This window comes from Carassius carassius, chromosome 46 (genome assembly GCF_963082965.1).
Source record: "Carassius carassius chromosome 46, fCarCar2.1, whole genome shotgun sequence".
Taxonomy (NCBI): Eukaryota; Metazoa; Chordata; class Actinopteri; order Cypriniformes; family Cyprinidae; genus Carassius; species Carassius carassius.
The window spans coordinates 25,184,040-25,199,873 of NC_081800.1; the positions used below are offsets into that span (position 1 = coordinate 25,184,040).

At 36.5% G+C, this 15,834-nt stretch overlaps 1 protein-coding gene across 2 annotated transcripts; it reads left to right on the top strand.

Annotated features, from left to right (window-relative positions):
- The first annotated feature begins 980 nt into the window (after window positions 1-980).
- On the top strand, window positions 981-12,436 carry LOC132129594 (uncharacterized). 2 transcript variants are annotated; one of them, XM_059541228.1, is made up of 6 exons: window positions 981-1,098; window positions 7,239-7,559; window positions 7,835-7,894; window positions 8,462-8,707; window positions 11,459-11,518; window positions 12,180-12,436. In XM_059541228.1, exons 1-6 carry the CDS (start codon window positions 1,047-1,049, stop codon window positions 12,317-12,319), a joined length of 879 nt encoding a protein of 292 aa, XP_059397211.1. In that variant the 5' UTR covers window positions 981-1,046; the 3' UTR covers window positions 12,320-12,436. The 2 variants fall into 2 exon arrangements, with proteins under 2 accessions (XP_059397211.1, XP_059397212.1); XM_059541229.1 differs by lacking the exon at window positions 981-1,098 and adding an exon at window positions 6,880-7,081.
- Window positions 12,437-15,834: the final 3,398 nt, after the last annotated feature.

Genomic DNA, 15,834 nt, shown 5'->3' on the forward strand with positions numbered 1-15,834 from the left:
CAATTAATTAAAACATATACATATACCAGTAGTAGCTACAGTAACTCACTGTAGTGAACAGGGAATAAAAAAAATTCTCATAAATTTCAAATTTAGGGTCCTTCATGAGGATGATCATGTTTGATTTTCTGTGGCATCTAAAAGATTGAAAACCCCTATTCTATTCCAAATCACTAATGTGTCTATCCATCCATAGCTCTCATCAATATTTTGTCAGGACTACATTAAAGTTTTTTTTTTTTTTTTACTTTTCTAGTTCACGATAACAGTTATATATTGCATTTTATTGTGTTATATATGTTGCTGAATAAACTTTGCGCGATCTGCTTTTGTACAGACAAACATCAGCAGCTCCGACTCGGTGCTGTCAGGTCCGCGCACGCTCACGCGCGCCCCTCATGATGACGCAACGTTACGACGCAAAACGTGATGTCAGTTCGAGACCACTGTCAAGCGGTCACTCGAGGTCAGCTATAGCTTGTGTTGAATCATAACTTTCCTCGTTATTCTACTTCTGCGGCTAAATATGCACAAATATCTTCATTATTTTAACAGCACACTGTGGTTCAGATGTCGTTTCTGCTCACCGGAAACAAAACAAAAACTGTTCGTCGCGATATGTATTTATTATGCGTTCCCGAACTTTTTAAATGCCTGCATACGTCAGAATGCATCAAAACAAACAAATATCTCTCATAGCTGGCAAAATATATGCTGCTGTCCTCTTGCTATTCTGCGAAGTTATGCTGATGCAACTACTACAACAGATTACATAATTCACGCGTGACAGGAAATCAAAGACAACGCGACGCGTCACAGTAATACTTACGATACACTGTGAGGTTGTAGATCTTGATTTCCTGATGTCTGTTGCTCAGATTCCGGACCTTGTAAAGCCCGGTTTGATTGTAGCTGAGGTTCATCAGGATCAGAGTTATATTCTGTCCATCAGATGTGAGAGAATCTCCGGATCTCCAGCACTTCTGTTCACAGTCTCTGTTATGACAGATCATCTGCGCTATCGGTTCCTGTGAGGAGCCTCTGAGATGGGTCACCAAAACCTGAGGATCACCCCTCTTCTCAATGTGAAAAGAGATGGTGAGATTTCCTCCTTCAAACACAGCTCGCGACTCAATCTCATCATCATCATCTTCAACACCAGCAGCAGCAGCAGTGCCTTTAAAAAGTATTCATTGTAAATATAAGCACCCATCTCAAATCAAATGTAACAAGTATAAATAAGTAACTGATCAATCGGCACATACTTACCAATCCAACACAGTAATACAAGGAGAAACGTCTTATTAGAAAGCAACCTCATATTGTTGTATAACTTCTAGTCTTCATAGTCCGTCACTAGCGCAAATTCTCCAACTCACACGGAGTAACTTGGAGGAAGAGGACACAAGTTGAACTGCTTTAACCCCAACACGCCATCAAACATCGCACCACTTCATCACACCACCTCACCGACAAATACGGTGCAAAAGCAAAACGGAAATGATGGTGTTCTGATGACGCAACTCTGCCATCTGAGAATGCCAATCTCTGTGTTGTTTTTGAAGAATTTTCAGAGCCTGATGAAATCGATATAAATACGTGTTTAATATTGCAAGTTAGGCTCGATGTTACAGCCACTGCCGTCCAGAATAAAAGTGAACATCCTAATCAAGTGAAGAGGTTTGTGGAAACCTTGTGGTTCCTAATTATAATTTGCCTCGCAAACTTTTCAGGTGAAAAATAATCCAATTACCTCCGAGAGTGTTTTATGGTCTTGGCTATATGATATTATTATTTTTATTGTGAGTATTAGTCTTATCTTTATTGCTGGTCACTGCTGTGCTTATGTTATTGTAATATTTACCATTATATAATCAGAGGAGTATATACAAGTTTATGAAAGTGTCACTCCACAATACAATAGCAAAATATACAAATATGTATAGTATTTTTAAGTTACATTAATCAGTGTCTAGGACACCTTCCTAAAGAAAGGATTGAAATTTCAAAGACATTGCATTTACTAAGTGATATTTAGACGCACTTAGCTCCAGATCTATTATTGTGCTTTTATTATTTTAGTTATTTTGCCTTTTATGTAAATAAACATGCAAACAATATACTTTCTCTTGTGAATTTATTTTGATGTTAATTACATTGTGTGACATGTCTCTTTAATATGTCTGGTTTACTTATATATGCTGCTGCTTATTTGGCTGACATTTTTGACACACCCACCAAATTATGTTTTATTAATGTAGAATGTGTGTGTTGCACATATATGTATTCATGGGAGCTGCATATGGGGTCAGAGATGAGTAAGTGGGGACATTGGTTCTGATTCAATGGTGGTTACACATTAAAGGAGTTCATACAAAGTTATCACATGGTTCCTCTGTTTTGTGCACATCTACATAGTGTCAGAAGTGTGATCGCTTATAAATCATGGCTCAGAATCTACAGCGCATAAAACCACTAGTGTTTGACGATGATATCACTATCAAATGGACGAATTCAAGAGGGAATGTAGTAGTAGTAAGTTTATTTCAAGCAAAAAATAAAAATAAATAACAATAATACATATTAAGACACATCAAGCCTATATCTCTCTTTTCTAGCACTTTAAATACAGTTGCTCCTTTACGCTTAAGGAAGGTTAAGGAAAACAGTTTGACACCATAGTATAATGAGCACAATCGCACCCTAAAGAGAGCAGCCCGAAAAATGGAGCGCAGCTGGAGTAAAACAAAACTAGAGGTATTTCGTATTGCTTGGCGGGAAAGTAACCTATCCTACAGAAAAGCATTAAAAACTGCTAGATCCGATTACTTTTCTTATCTTTTAGAAGAAAACAAACATAACCCCAGGTATTTATTGAATACAGTGGCTAAATTAACGAAAAATAAAGCCTCAACAAGTGTTGACATTTCCCAAAATCACAGCAGTAATGACTTTATGAACCACTTTACTTCTAAAATCGATACTATTAGAGATAAAATTGCAACCATTCAGCCGTCAGCTACAGTATCACATCAGACAGTGCACTATAGACCCCCTGAGGAACAGTTCCACTCATTCTCTACCATAGGAGAGGAAGAATTGTATAATCTTGTTAAACATCTAAACCAACAACATGTATGTTAGACCATATACCATCTAAGCTCCTAAAAGAGGTGCTTCCAGAAGTCATAGATCCTCTTCTGACTATTATTAATTCCTCATTGTCATTAGGATATGTCCCCAAAACCTTCAAACTGGCTGTTATTAAGCCTCTCATCAAAAAACCACAGCTTGACCCCAAAGAACTAGTTAATTATAGACCAATCTCGAATCTCCCTTTTCTGTCCAAGATACTAGAAAAGGTGGTATACTCACAATTATATTCCTTCTTAGAGAAAAATGGTATATGTTAGGATTTCCAGTCAGGATTTAGACCGTGTCATAGTACTGAGACTGCTCTCCTTAGAGTTACAAATGATCTGCTCTTATCATCTGATCGTTGGTGTATCTCTCTATTAGTTTTATTGGATCTTAGTGCTGCGTTTGATACAATTGACCACAACATTCTTTTGCATAGACTTGAACACTTTGTTGGCATTAATGGAAGTGCATTAGCATGGTTTAAATCATACTTATATGACCGCCATCAGTTCGTAGCAGTGAATGAAGATGTATCATATCGATCACAAGTGCAGTATGGAGTACCTCAAGGCTCAGTACTAGGGCCGCTACTCTTCACGCTTTATATGTTACCCTTGGGAGATATCATCAGGAAACATGGTGTTAGCTTTCACTGTTATGCAGATGATACTCAGCTCTGAATTTCTTCACGGCCCGGTGAAACACACCAATTTGAAAAACTAATGGAATGCATAGTTGATATAAAAAACTGGATGACGAGTAATTTCTTACTGCTAAATTCTGAAAAAAAACATAGGTGTTAATTATAGGACCTAAAAACTCTGCTTGTAATAACCTAGAACACTGTCTAAGACTTGATGGTTGCTCTGTCAATTCTTCGTCATCAGTTAGGAACCTAGGTTTGCTATTTGATCGCAATCTTTCCTTAGAAAGCCACGTTTCAGCATTAATTAGGTGAACCGGAACCGGGAACACTTCCCATAACACCCTATGTACTTGCTACATCATTAGAAGAATGGCATCTACGCTAATATTTGTCTGTTTCTCTCTTGTTCCGAGGTCACCGTCGCCACCAGATCCAGTCTGTATCCAGATCAGAGGGTCACTGCAGTCACCCGGATCCAGTACGTATCCAGACCAGATGGTGGTCTAGAAAGGACCTCTACTGCCCTGAAAGACAGCGGAGACCAGGACAACTAGAGCCCCAGATACAGATACACCTTGTCTCAGATGACCACCAGGACAAGACCACAGGAAACAGATGATTCTTCTGCACAATCTGACTTTGCTGCAGCCTGGAATTGAACTACTGGTTTCGTCTGGTCAGAGGAGAACTGGCCCCCGAACTGAGCCTGGTTTCTCCCAAGGTTTTTTTCTCCATTCTGTCACCGATGGAGTTTCGGTTCCTTGCCGCTGTCGCCTCTGGCTTGCTTAGTTGGGGTCACTTCATCTACAGCGATATCATTGACTTGATTGCAAATAAATGCACAGACACTATTTAACTGAACAGAGATGACATCACTGAATTCATTGATGAACTGCCTTTAACTGTCATTTTGCATTATTGACACTGTTTTCCTAATGAATGTTGTTCAGTTGCTTTGACGCAATGTATTTTGTTTTTGTTTTAAAGTGCTATATAAATAAAGGTGACTTGACTTGACTTGACACATACGTATCCAAACATATACCTTACACATAATAACTAAAAAAATACACACATATATACATATATACAAATACATAAATATAGACATACATACATTTATACATATATATATATATATATATATACATAGACACACACACATATACTTATGCAGCACACATACCCACATACATACAAACACACATACCATACACATACAAACATTTATATACATTACAATTATGATGCACATAACTACACACATATCTATACTGTATATAAAACACTTGCTCGAAAGGGAGTGGAAAGAAGAACTTATTGCTCCCACCCCAATTCATTGCCATATATTACACCATAAGGTTACTTCCATTGTTCTAGTTTCGCTGTGCTCTTATTTGGTTTAAAACTTTCTTCATGTTTAAACACACAATCAGTCAAATCTAACCTCTATTTATCACTGTCATCTGATTTTAAAACCTGCTTCCAAATCTGCTTTATGATATGAGAGTAACTGTTTAATTTCATAGTTTTTTTTTTTAGAAACTTCTAATCCATCACACCACAGCTATTTTGGAGCTAAAATGGAAATCAAACACATTAAAATGACCATATGTCTGTAAGCCTGCTTCACAGAGGTTACTGCTATAAAGTCTAAATTTACAGTTTATGACATTTTATCAGACGCATGAATGCATAGGCTATATTTTCTACTCGTCTAATAAATTTGCGTTGAAAGCCACTGGAGACTTTAGAAAGAGAAAATGAAATTTTTACTCCTGATTTTGAGTGCAAAAACTAACACATGGAAATAGGGGATGTAATATCATGGTGCAAGTTTGTGAGAGTTTGACCCAATATCCAATATTTAGTCCCAATATCTTAGATGTCAGAAAGAGAGAAAAACTGTGGTTTAATAGTTCCTCGTTGAAAGGTTTTGGGTGCCATCTATTCCAGTGTGGAAGAGCTATGGGATTTTATTCTGTTTTTCATCAACATGGAAGGTAAGATTTTTTGTTTGTTTGTTTTTGTTTTTCTGGCTCTGTGATCACTGGTCAAAGAACATTGTCAGTAGTGTGTATAATTCATACAATACAATATTTTGAACAAAAAGCTTGAACAAAATTATAGTGATTATTGATGAGTGTTTACTCATTATGCCTGGCTGCCAGAGAATAAATGTCTGAATCATTATATAATCAAATGTTTTATTTTATTTAAAAAAAGAAAAAGAGTTAGCCTATCAGTTTGAACTTTGTTTTAATTTTTGTATAACATGCTTTAGACTTAACAGTCTATTTTATTTATTTATCAGTCTATTTATTTTTTTAATATGACATTTCAGTTTAAGTAACTTTGTTTTTACTCTGTGAATGTTTGTTGTTTCAGTGTTTTCTAATATCAGCTGTTTTAGCCTTTCAGTATATTTAGTTCTTATTTAGTTTTAGAATTTTTGGAGTTTAGAGAATGTATATGTAAATATAAGTGTTAAATTATTACATTTCTCAGGACCATACAGTGTTATTTTTAACTAATGAGATTTTGTCATGTGTAATCAACATCTAACAATACTTTCAGATCACAGCCAGTCGATGTATAGTTAATTCACAGAAAAAAGGATATATTATAATAAAGCTAAATTATATACAACAATATATATATATATAATAATTACAGTTTCTCAACACAAGTGCATCAGTGCAAAATGTGTTTAAGTGAGAGAGAAAGTGTTTAGTTTTTACAAAAAAGAGTGCATGAGAATAACTAATGGTGTCTAACTGCCTGAATCTGTTTAAGGTTTTGCAGAAAGAGTGATTTATTCCACAAATGGGCTTAGGACTTTGAGAATTTGGTTCAGAAAATGGGGTTTAGAGTCTTAGCAATTGTGAAAAACACATTTCAAATCTCTATTTCCAATTTCCAATAAACATTTTCTGATTTTCTAATCTACCACAGCAATTGCAAAAGAAATCAAACACACTCAAATGTCCACGTAGAGAGATTCTTAAAGTATGATTGACTTTATAGTCTCAATCACTTAGAGGTAAAGAAGAGAGAAAAGCTGTGATTAATTGTTCATTGTTGGTTTTGGTGTCATCTAGTGGTACAGCTGATGTCATTGCCAGTGTGTCACTTCCTGATAAAAGACAGATTGAACCTTCACTGCATTTTCATAAAATCATCTCGGGCTTCAGCTGCTTCATCAAGAGAAACAACAGCACTTATATCATCGGATCATTTTTTTAATGTCCATCAGCATGTGGTTTCTCATTGTATTTTTAATCAGTATGGAGGGTGAGATAAACCATTTAAATATATTTTCTTTTCTCAAGCAAAATGTTGTTTAAGTGGTTGTGGTCAATAGTCAAGGAGCTTACTAGAATATTGTCAATAGTTTGTAGTTGATGCTGAATTTATAACCCCTGTTTAACCCTCGTTCATATTGTTTCAGATCTGGTGACCGGTGGATGGGATGAGTTCAAGACAGTGATGGAGAGAGAGGCTCTGACTTTGCAAACAGGAATATCTGAACTCAAAGGAGATGATGAGACAATGTGGCTGTTTACAGCCGGCAGCCAAACCACCCGAATAGCACAGATGTACCGTAGTAAAGTATGGCTTCATAAGAGACTGGCTGACAGACTGCAGCTTGACCAGCAGACAGGATCACTGACCATCTTTAACATCAGCGTCAGTGAATCTGGACTTTATAAGCTCGCTCTCACCATCAATGATTTAATCTCTAGGAAAACATTCAGAGTCGATGTATATGGTAAGTTTTAGCTATAGCCAATACAAAACAAAATACTACTGTGTCACATTCTGTGTCAGTATATTGAGCTACTTGAGAGTTTAATGTTAGTCTTGGTTGTTAAATATCTAACAATGTTTCTGACACTTAATTTAACCTCAGTTAGCCTTTAAGGCTACTTTCAGCTTCTTAAAATAAAGCAGGTCCTAAGATTACTTTAATTTTTTTTATAGATATCAAGCCAAATTCCACTGTGACTTAAAACGACTATTTTCTTGTGTTGTGTTTCTCTAAAGCACCAGTTTCTGTTCCTGTCATTAGTGGTGGCTTATTGGTCAATGCAAACCATGTTAAAGGTAAGTCCCCTTGTATTCCCAAATGCCACCCATTATGGACTATTTTTATTTATTTGTTCATGTCTCAATCATCATTGTATTGCATTGCATTTAGTTTTTGATCACAAAAAGTGAAGTGACATTCAGCCAAGTATGGTGACCCATACTCAGAATTTGTGCTCTGCATTTAACCCATCCGAAATGCACACACACAGAGCAGTGAACACACACACACACTGTGAGCACACACCCGGAGCAGTGGGCAGCCATTTATGCTGCGGCGCCCGGGGAGCAGTTGGGGGTTTGATGCCTTGCTCAAGGGCACCTAAGTCGTGGTATTGAAGGTGGAGAGAGAACTGTACATGCACTCCCCCCACCCACAATTCCTGCCGGCCCGGGACTCGAACTCACAACCTTTCGATTGGGAGTCCGACTCTCTAACCATTAGGGGGTCTTATAACCTATACTGTTATAAGATTTACATGACAATCTTAAATTTTTGGCCATAGATATAACAACATCTGCACCAAATTCCATATTTTTGCAGTTTGGGCCTCTGAATAAAACGAAGGTGTTTTTGCTCCTCAGAATTTCCAAATAGAGATTTCTGCTCTGTGTTCTGCTCGGTGAAGAATGATCGAGACGTGTCTATCTCGTGGTATAAAGGGAGTGAAATAGTGAATCAGAACAGCAATCCTGATCTGAGCATCAACCTCAGTTTATCATTGGATCTTCATTATAATGATTCAGAGACCTACAGATGCACGGCTGTGAATCCAGTGAGCAATAAGAGCGTCCGTCTTCACAAGAAAGAGATCTGCTCACCACAGGAAGGTATCAGAAATACTACCTTTAGAGCTCTCTTCCTGCCACAATAACCACAATGAAAAGATGTGTGTACATATAACTATTGTCAGTCACAGAAAATGCATTTGTGTCCCATGGCATATTAAAGGGACAGTTCACCCAAAAATGAAAATTCTGTTGTTAATTACTCACCTTAAACTCGTTCCAAACCTGTGGGAACACAAATTAAGATATTTTTGATTAAATCTGAAGGCTTTCTGATCCTGTATGGAGAGCAACACAACTGAAATGTTTCCATTGTTCCCTTCAAGAGAGTAACATGAGAGTAAACATGGCGCAGTGCATGCATGTGGTATGACGATTCGATACTTTGATTCGAGGAGCCTGATTGGACTATACCTTACAGTTGAATATTCGTGGGGTGTTATGATTATACCATTTTGATTATATGGTGGAGTTCAAATGTCTGATTTCACATAGAACTAGCGGTTTTCTCCCAATAAGTTAATATACAGCCTATTATGATAAAGCTGTGAATAAGAATCCGAAAAGAAAGAAGCTTCAAATAAATATTTTAAAGTGAGTGAATAAATCCAACCACTCCTATAAATTTATGTTTCTCCTTCCATAATCCGTGACTGACAGAGGAGCTTTTAGGGAGTTAAAACTTTACCAAGACTCAAAATGACACAGGCAGAGACTGGTCAGCTGATATAAGATGCATTTGGTTTTGAGTCAAGCTCTTCATTGTAGTATTACGATGATATCTCTTCAGCTCACAGCGCGAGCAGGACAAACTACAATGCAGAATATTATAACTATGACTAGGACTGTTATATACATACTATTAGAATGAGAACACCATTATAATAAAACAATGTGATTTATGAGATTTTATTTAATTTTTTAGCAGCAATGTTTCTGCATGTTGTTGAGTGAATAATGTGACCACGAAATGAGTTAATTCAGAGCCCCGCAGATATGTTTATGTGCATTCGGGCTCTTTTTGCAGATAGCCTATAAGTCTTAATATTAACGTTATTTTGTATAAATATCAGAGAGTATTCTATATGATATGATTTGATGATAGGAAACGTCCTATAGATGTTTTGCAGATGAGCAAACACTTGTCTTGTAGATGTAAATGCAGACGTCAAATAGACATCAAATAGAAGTCACTGTGATGTACATGAGCTATCAGGGACAGGTTCGGAATGACATGAGGTTGAGTAATAAATGCCTGAATTTTCTTTTTTTGGGTGAACTATCCCTTTAAGTAAATATTACATGATAAGTAATGGTTAAACCAGTAAAGAAATTATATTTATTTTAAGGTTTTAAAGTGCAGTCATGTTTAACATTAAAGAAAACAGCTTGTCAGTAGAAGTCACACAAAATAGAATAAAATGTTATAATTTAATACGACAGGTGCATCTCAAACTCGAATGCCATGGAAAAATTAATTTATTTCAGTAATTCAACTCAAATTGTGAAACTTGTGTATTAAATAAATTCAATGCACACAGACTGAAGTAGTTTAAGTCCTTGGTTCTATTAATTGTGATGATTTTGGCTTACATTTAACAAAAACCCTTAATCTCCTCAAATCTCAACAAATTAGAATATGGTGACATGCCAATCAGCAAATCAACTCAAAACACCTGCAAATGTTTCATGAGCCTTCAAAACGGTCTCTAAGTTTGGCTCACTAGGCTACACAATTATGAGGAAGACTGCTGATCTGACAGTTGTCCAGAAGACAATCATTGACACCCTTCACAAGGAGGGTGAGCCACAAACATTCATTGCCAAAGAAGCTGGCTGTTCACAGAGTGCTGTATCCAAGCATGTTAAAAGAAAGTTGAGTGGAAGGAAAATGTTTGGAAGATGCACAACCAACCGAGAGAACCGCAGCCTTATGAGGATTGTCAATCAAACTGGATTCAAAAATTTGAGTGAACTTAACAAGGAATGGACTGAAGCTGGGGTCAACTTATCAAGAGCCACCACACACAGAACTGTCAAGGAATTTGCTGAACCACAGACAACATCAGAGGCGTCTTACCTGGGCTAAGGAGAAGAAGAACTGGACTGTTGCCCAGCGGTCCAAAGTCCTCTTTTCAGATGAGAGCAAGTTTTGTATTTCATTTGGAAACCAAGGTCCTAGAGTCTGGAGGAAGGGTGGAGAAGCTCACAGCCCAAGTTGCTTGAAGTCCAGTGTTAAGTTTCCAATAATTTTGAACTGCTTTTTATCACTTAATTAGAAGCACCACAAATTAAAATGGTCATGTTATAGGGAATACTGAATAGACATTTAGAAGTTGATTTTAAAATGCAAAGTATTTAAAATTAAAATACAGCTATTTAAAAACTTGCATTTTTACAATACTATAAGTGTGTCTCATCAGGTAATGAAAAGTTTGACACACTTGACCTCTAAGTTAAACTCTGAAAAAACAGCCTTCAAAACAAATGTTGAGTAAATATTGTGTACGCTTGTCTGGGTAACTGCAGCTGTTTTTTTCATGTTGATCAATGAGTCTTCAGGAAAGAACCACCATAGGCTACATTCACTAAAACCTCTAATTTTCTTAAGGGGGAAAAACGTTACAAAGAAAATATTTCCTAACTTAATAGAATTTATCTTAAGAACTGTCTTAACTTCTTTGTTAAAAATATTTTTGTGAATCTGGCCAAGATTGTATTTGAGGCCAGATCCCAATATGCCTTGAATTTGCCATATCTGATGCTATTTCTATGTGTTTTGTTGTCCTAAAGCACCGGTTTCTGTGCCGGTCATCACTGGTGGCTCATTGGTCAGTGCAAACCATTCTGAAGGTCAGTCTTATCTGTATGTATTTATCTCATATATTTATTTAAATGTATCTTAGCAGGCCTAGGAGATCAAACATTGATGCAGAGATGTTGGTGCCTATAGAATCTGTATCAACACATCAAAATTTTGCAAACATATACTACGTCTTCTCTCATCTGATTGATAGTTACACAAAAAATAAGTTACATTTCAAGCTATAAAATTATATAAATAATTATAATATTGGCCATATAAACATATACATATAACAGTTTGGGCCATTAATTTTTTTTTTTCAGAATTTCCAAATTCCAAATTCTGCTCTGTGGTCTGCTCTGTGAAGAATGATCGAAACGTGTCTATCTCGTGGTATAAAGGAGGTGAAATGCTAAACAAGACCAGCAATCCTGATCTCAGCATCAACCTCAGTTTATCATTAGTTCTTCATTATAATGATTCAGAGACCTACAGATGCACGGCTGTGAATCCAGTGAGCAATAAGAGCATCCGTCTTCACAAGAAAGAGATCTGCTCACCACAGGAAGGTATGAGAAATACTATCTTTAGATCTCTCTTCCTGCCACAATAAACCTCTGTACAGCATTTTCACAAAGACACTAAATGGCACCGATTAAATGTTATTATGGACATTAAATTTTTATGAACAGGTCTCATCTCTTTCAGATTGTCTGGATAACTGTGGCGTCTCTGAGGCTCTGGTTCGTCTGGTTCTGTCTGGTCTGGTGGGAATCACCGCTGTTGGATTTCTTGTTGAACATCTGATGTTCTGCTCATCTCAGAGAAGAGCTGCTGCTTCTGTGTGATGGTGATACTTTTGTGAGACCAACCAACATGTCATACAGAATACATATGGGGCTTTAGTTATGAGTCAAGTCACCTTTATGTGTATAATGCTTTATAGAGTTGGTTGTGTCAATACAGCTTTACAGTGCCAAACAAGAAAATAGTTTGTTAATAATGCAAGAAGACAATAACAAGAGTTATTTATCCAGCTACAAGTCTAACATTACTGTATATCAAAGTTATCCTAGAATTCACATCATAGCTATCTTTCTTTACAAAATAACTCAGTTCAATGAAATTAAAACCCTTAAAATGGAAAGCAGTGCCAGTGGAGCAGGAAGTGGTCTAGTGGTTTGTGTTCTCCAGTGACATGCAATGGTAAAACAGAACAATACTAACCATTAAATGCGATAGAAATGTGTATGTTTAAAGGGTTAGTCACCCAATCACCCAATTATCAAAATTATGTAATTAATAACTCACCCTCATGTCATTCCAAACCAGTAAGACCTCCGTTTATCTTCAAAACACAGTTTAAGATATTTTAGATTTAGTCCGAGAGCTCTCAGTCCCTCCATTGAAGCTGTGTGTACGGTCTACTGTCCATGTCCAGAAAGGTAAGAAAAACATCATCAAAGTAGTCCATGTGACATCAGAGGCTCAGTTAGAATATTTTGAAGCATCGAAAATACATTTTGGTCCAAAAATAACAAAAACGACGACTTTATTCAGCATTGTCTTCTCTTCCGTGTCTGTTGTGAGAAAGTTAAAAACAAAGCAGTTTGTGATATCCGGTTCACAAACGAATCATTCGATGTAACCGGATCTTTTTGAAACAGTTTACCAAATCGAAATGAATCGTTTTAAACAGTTCGCGTCTCCAATACGCATTAATCCACAAATGACTTAAGCTGTTAACTTTTTTAATGTGGCTGACACTCCCTCTGAGTTAAAACAAACCAATATCCCGGAGTAATGCATTTACTCAAACAGTACACTGACTGAACTGCTGTGAAGAGAGAACTGATAATGATAATGACTCGTTCACGAGTGAAGAACCGTTTCTGTCAGACGCGTCCAATTCGAGAACCGAGGAGCTGATGATACTGCGCACGTGTGATTCAGTGTGAAGCAGACCGACACACAGAGCGTCTGAACCGAACTGATTCTTTTGGTGATTGATTCTGAACTGATTCTGGGCTAATGTTATGAGCGCGGGTAAACCGAAGGCTTGAATCAAGGGCAATCATCGCCAATGACGCCATTATACGTCAAGCGCAAAAGAACCAGTGAACCGTTTTCTTCAACCGGTTTATTGAATCGAACTGTCAGAGAGAACTACTGGTGATCCGAAAACCGATGCAACCGGTTCTTGACTCGAGAACGAGTCAATCTTTTGTTTGTTATCTGGCTCGGCTCGGTGTTCATCTTCAGTTCTCTCTTCACATCAGTTCAGTCAGTGTACTGTTTGTGTAAATGAATTACTCCGGGATATTGGTTTGTTTTAACTCAGAGGGAGTGTCAGCCACATTAAAAAAGTTAACAGCTTAAGTCATTTGTGGATTAATGCGTATTGGAGATGCGAACCGTTTAAAACGATTCAGTTCGATTTGGTGAACTGGTTCAAGAAGATCTGGTTACATCGAATGATTCGTTCGTGAACCGGATATCACAAACTGCTTTGTTTTGAACTGTCTTACAACAGACACGGAAGAGAAGACAATGATGAATAAAGTCATAGTTTTTGCTACTTTTGGACCAAAATGTATTTTCGATGCTTCAAAATATTCTAACTGACCCTCTGATGTCACATGGACTACTTTGATGATGTTTTTCTTACCTTTCTGTACATGGACAGTAGACCGTACACACAGCTTCAATGGAGGGACTGAGAGCTCTCGGACTAAATCTAAAATATCTTAAACTGTGTTCTGAAGATAAACGGAGGCCTTACAGGTTAGGAACAACATGAGGGTGAGTTATTAATTACATAATTTTGTTTATTGGGTGAACTAACCCTTTAAGCCTTTTACCAGTAAAGATTTTATATTTTTGCAGAATCTTTAACATTTTTATCCAATAAAATACGTTTTTCACACCTGCTGCATCCTTCATGGTAAAATAATTACATTTTCTTGAGAATTTGAAAATCTAGTCCATATATCAAGTCGATCATCCGACAAAAGAATAAAAACACAATATTTTTTTTCTTCAATTATTTTTATTTTAAAAGTAAAAATGTGCAAACGTTAAGTTAATATTAAAATAATTTAGAGCATAAACTAAAGTACAGAATATTTATAAATACATTTGATAAATATTTATAAATATATACAGAAGCAGCACTTCTTAATACATACTGTGGTCTTTAGGTTTAGTTAAAGAGGAATAAACCTTGGGAGATGTCCAGCCCTTCTCCTCAGGATGGCACAAGATTAACATACTGTCTCTATACTAATTACAAAGGCAGTCATGTAACAATCAAACACAGTGCTGTAATACACAGTATATATAAACAGAAGTATCTTCAAGACACTCTTATACAGAGTAATATGTACTTCAGCTTATCATGACTTTGTTAAAACATGAAATGTAGAAAAACCCTGTTTAGGATTGAAGGCAGTCCATGGGATCTGACCCAACAGTGTGGCAGGATATTGATTGCAGAGTACAGGTGGGATGACCTCTCATGCAGACCTCTACAATAAGACAATGATCTGTTGACTGCCTTGTATACAGGTATGTCACTTAACTGTTACACATCATATCTGAGCTGAGGTGACAGAAGAGACCTTCATGCTGTATTCCCGGAGTACGGTTTTCTTAATCAATACCTGTAAAGACATTAATAACATTCACTTTCATCTGAATAGTGTGCCACAAAGATGAATGATTCATGACCAAATGATCACAATACAATGTAAATGTCTGACATACTTTACACCACACTTTCTGATTTCAGGAAATCCTTCCTCTCTTCCAACTCAATGTCCTGCTGTTTTCTAGGAGTTCTCTGCAAATGAATACGGATACAATATTTTAAGTAAGAAAACTTGTCAGCATCATTCAGCTAAAAATAAAAAAAACGTACTAATTTCATTTATTTTGCAAAGCACTTCATATAATAAGTGCTATACATCTTTGGTTTTTATAAAATACCATAAACTAAATGCTGGATTAGGACTGGCTCTCCAATTTGTTAAATAGGATCAGAAAATCATATCGCATAATGAATTCTTGAAGTGACCGTCAAAGTATATGTTGCTAAAGGCCTTGTGGAAAGTCCATTCGTGAAGGGATATATTTTCTCACTTTCATTTACTATGTCCTCTTCCCACTGTGCCCTTCAAAGGTGCAAAAACTGGCCCTTACTTTACATAAATGCGTGACGATTTCAAAGTCAGTATCATGTTACAGCTCCACAAAGATAAACCAAAAATTGTCCAAACAAAAAAAATTAATTAACATGGTCTTGTGATATGCTATGTATGGATGTATATATATATATATATATATATTATATATTTATTTATTT

What these genes read in the sequence shown, in the direction of transcription:
- LOC132129594 (XM_059541228.1), top strand. Translation starts at nt 1,047, where the DNA reads ATGGGTCACCAAAACCTGAGGATCACCCCTCTTCTCAATGTGAAAAGA. An exon ending in TCTCAATGTGAAAAGAGATG is followed by an intron (nt 1,099 to 7,238) that starts GTGAGATTTCCT and finishes ATATTGTTTCAG; the next exon opens with ATCTGGTGACCGGTGGATGG. An exon ending in CAGTGCAAACCATTCTGAAG is followed by an intron (nt 11,519 to 12,179) that starts GTCAGTCTTATC and finishes CATCTCTTTCAG; the next exon opens with ATTGTCTGGATAACTGTGGC.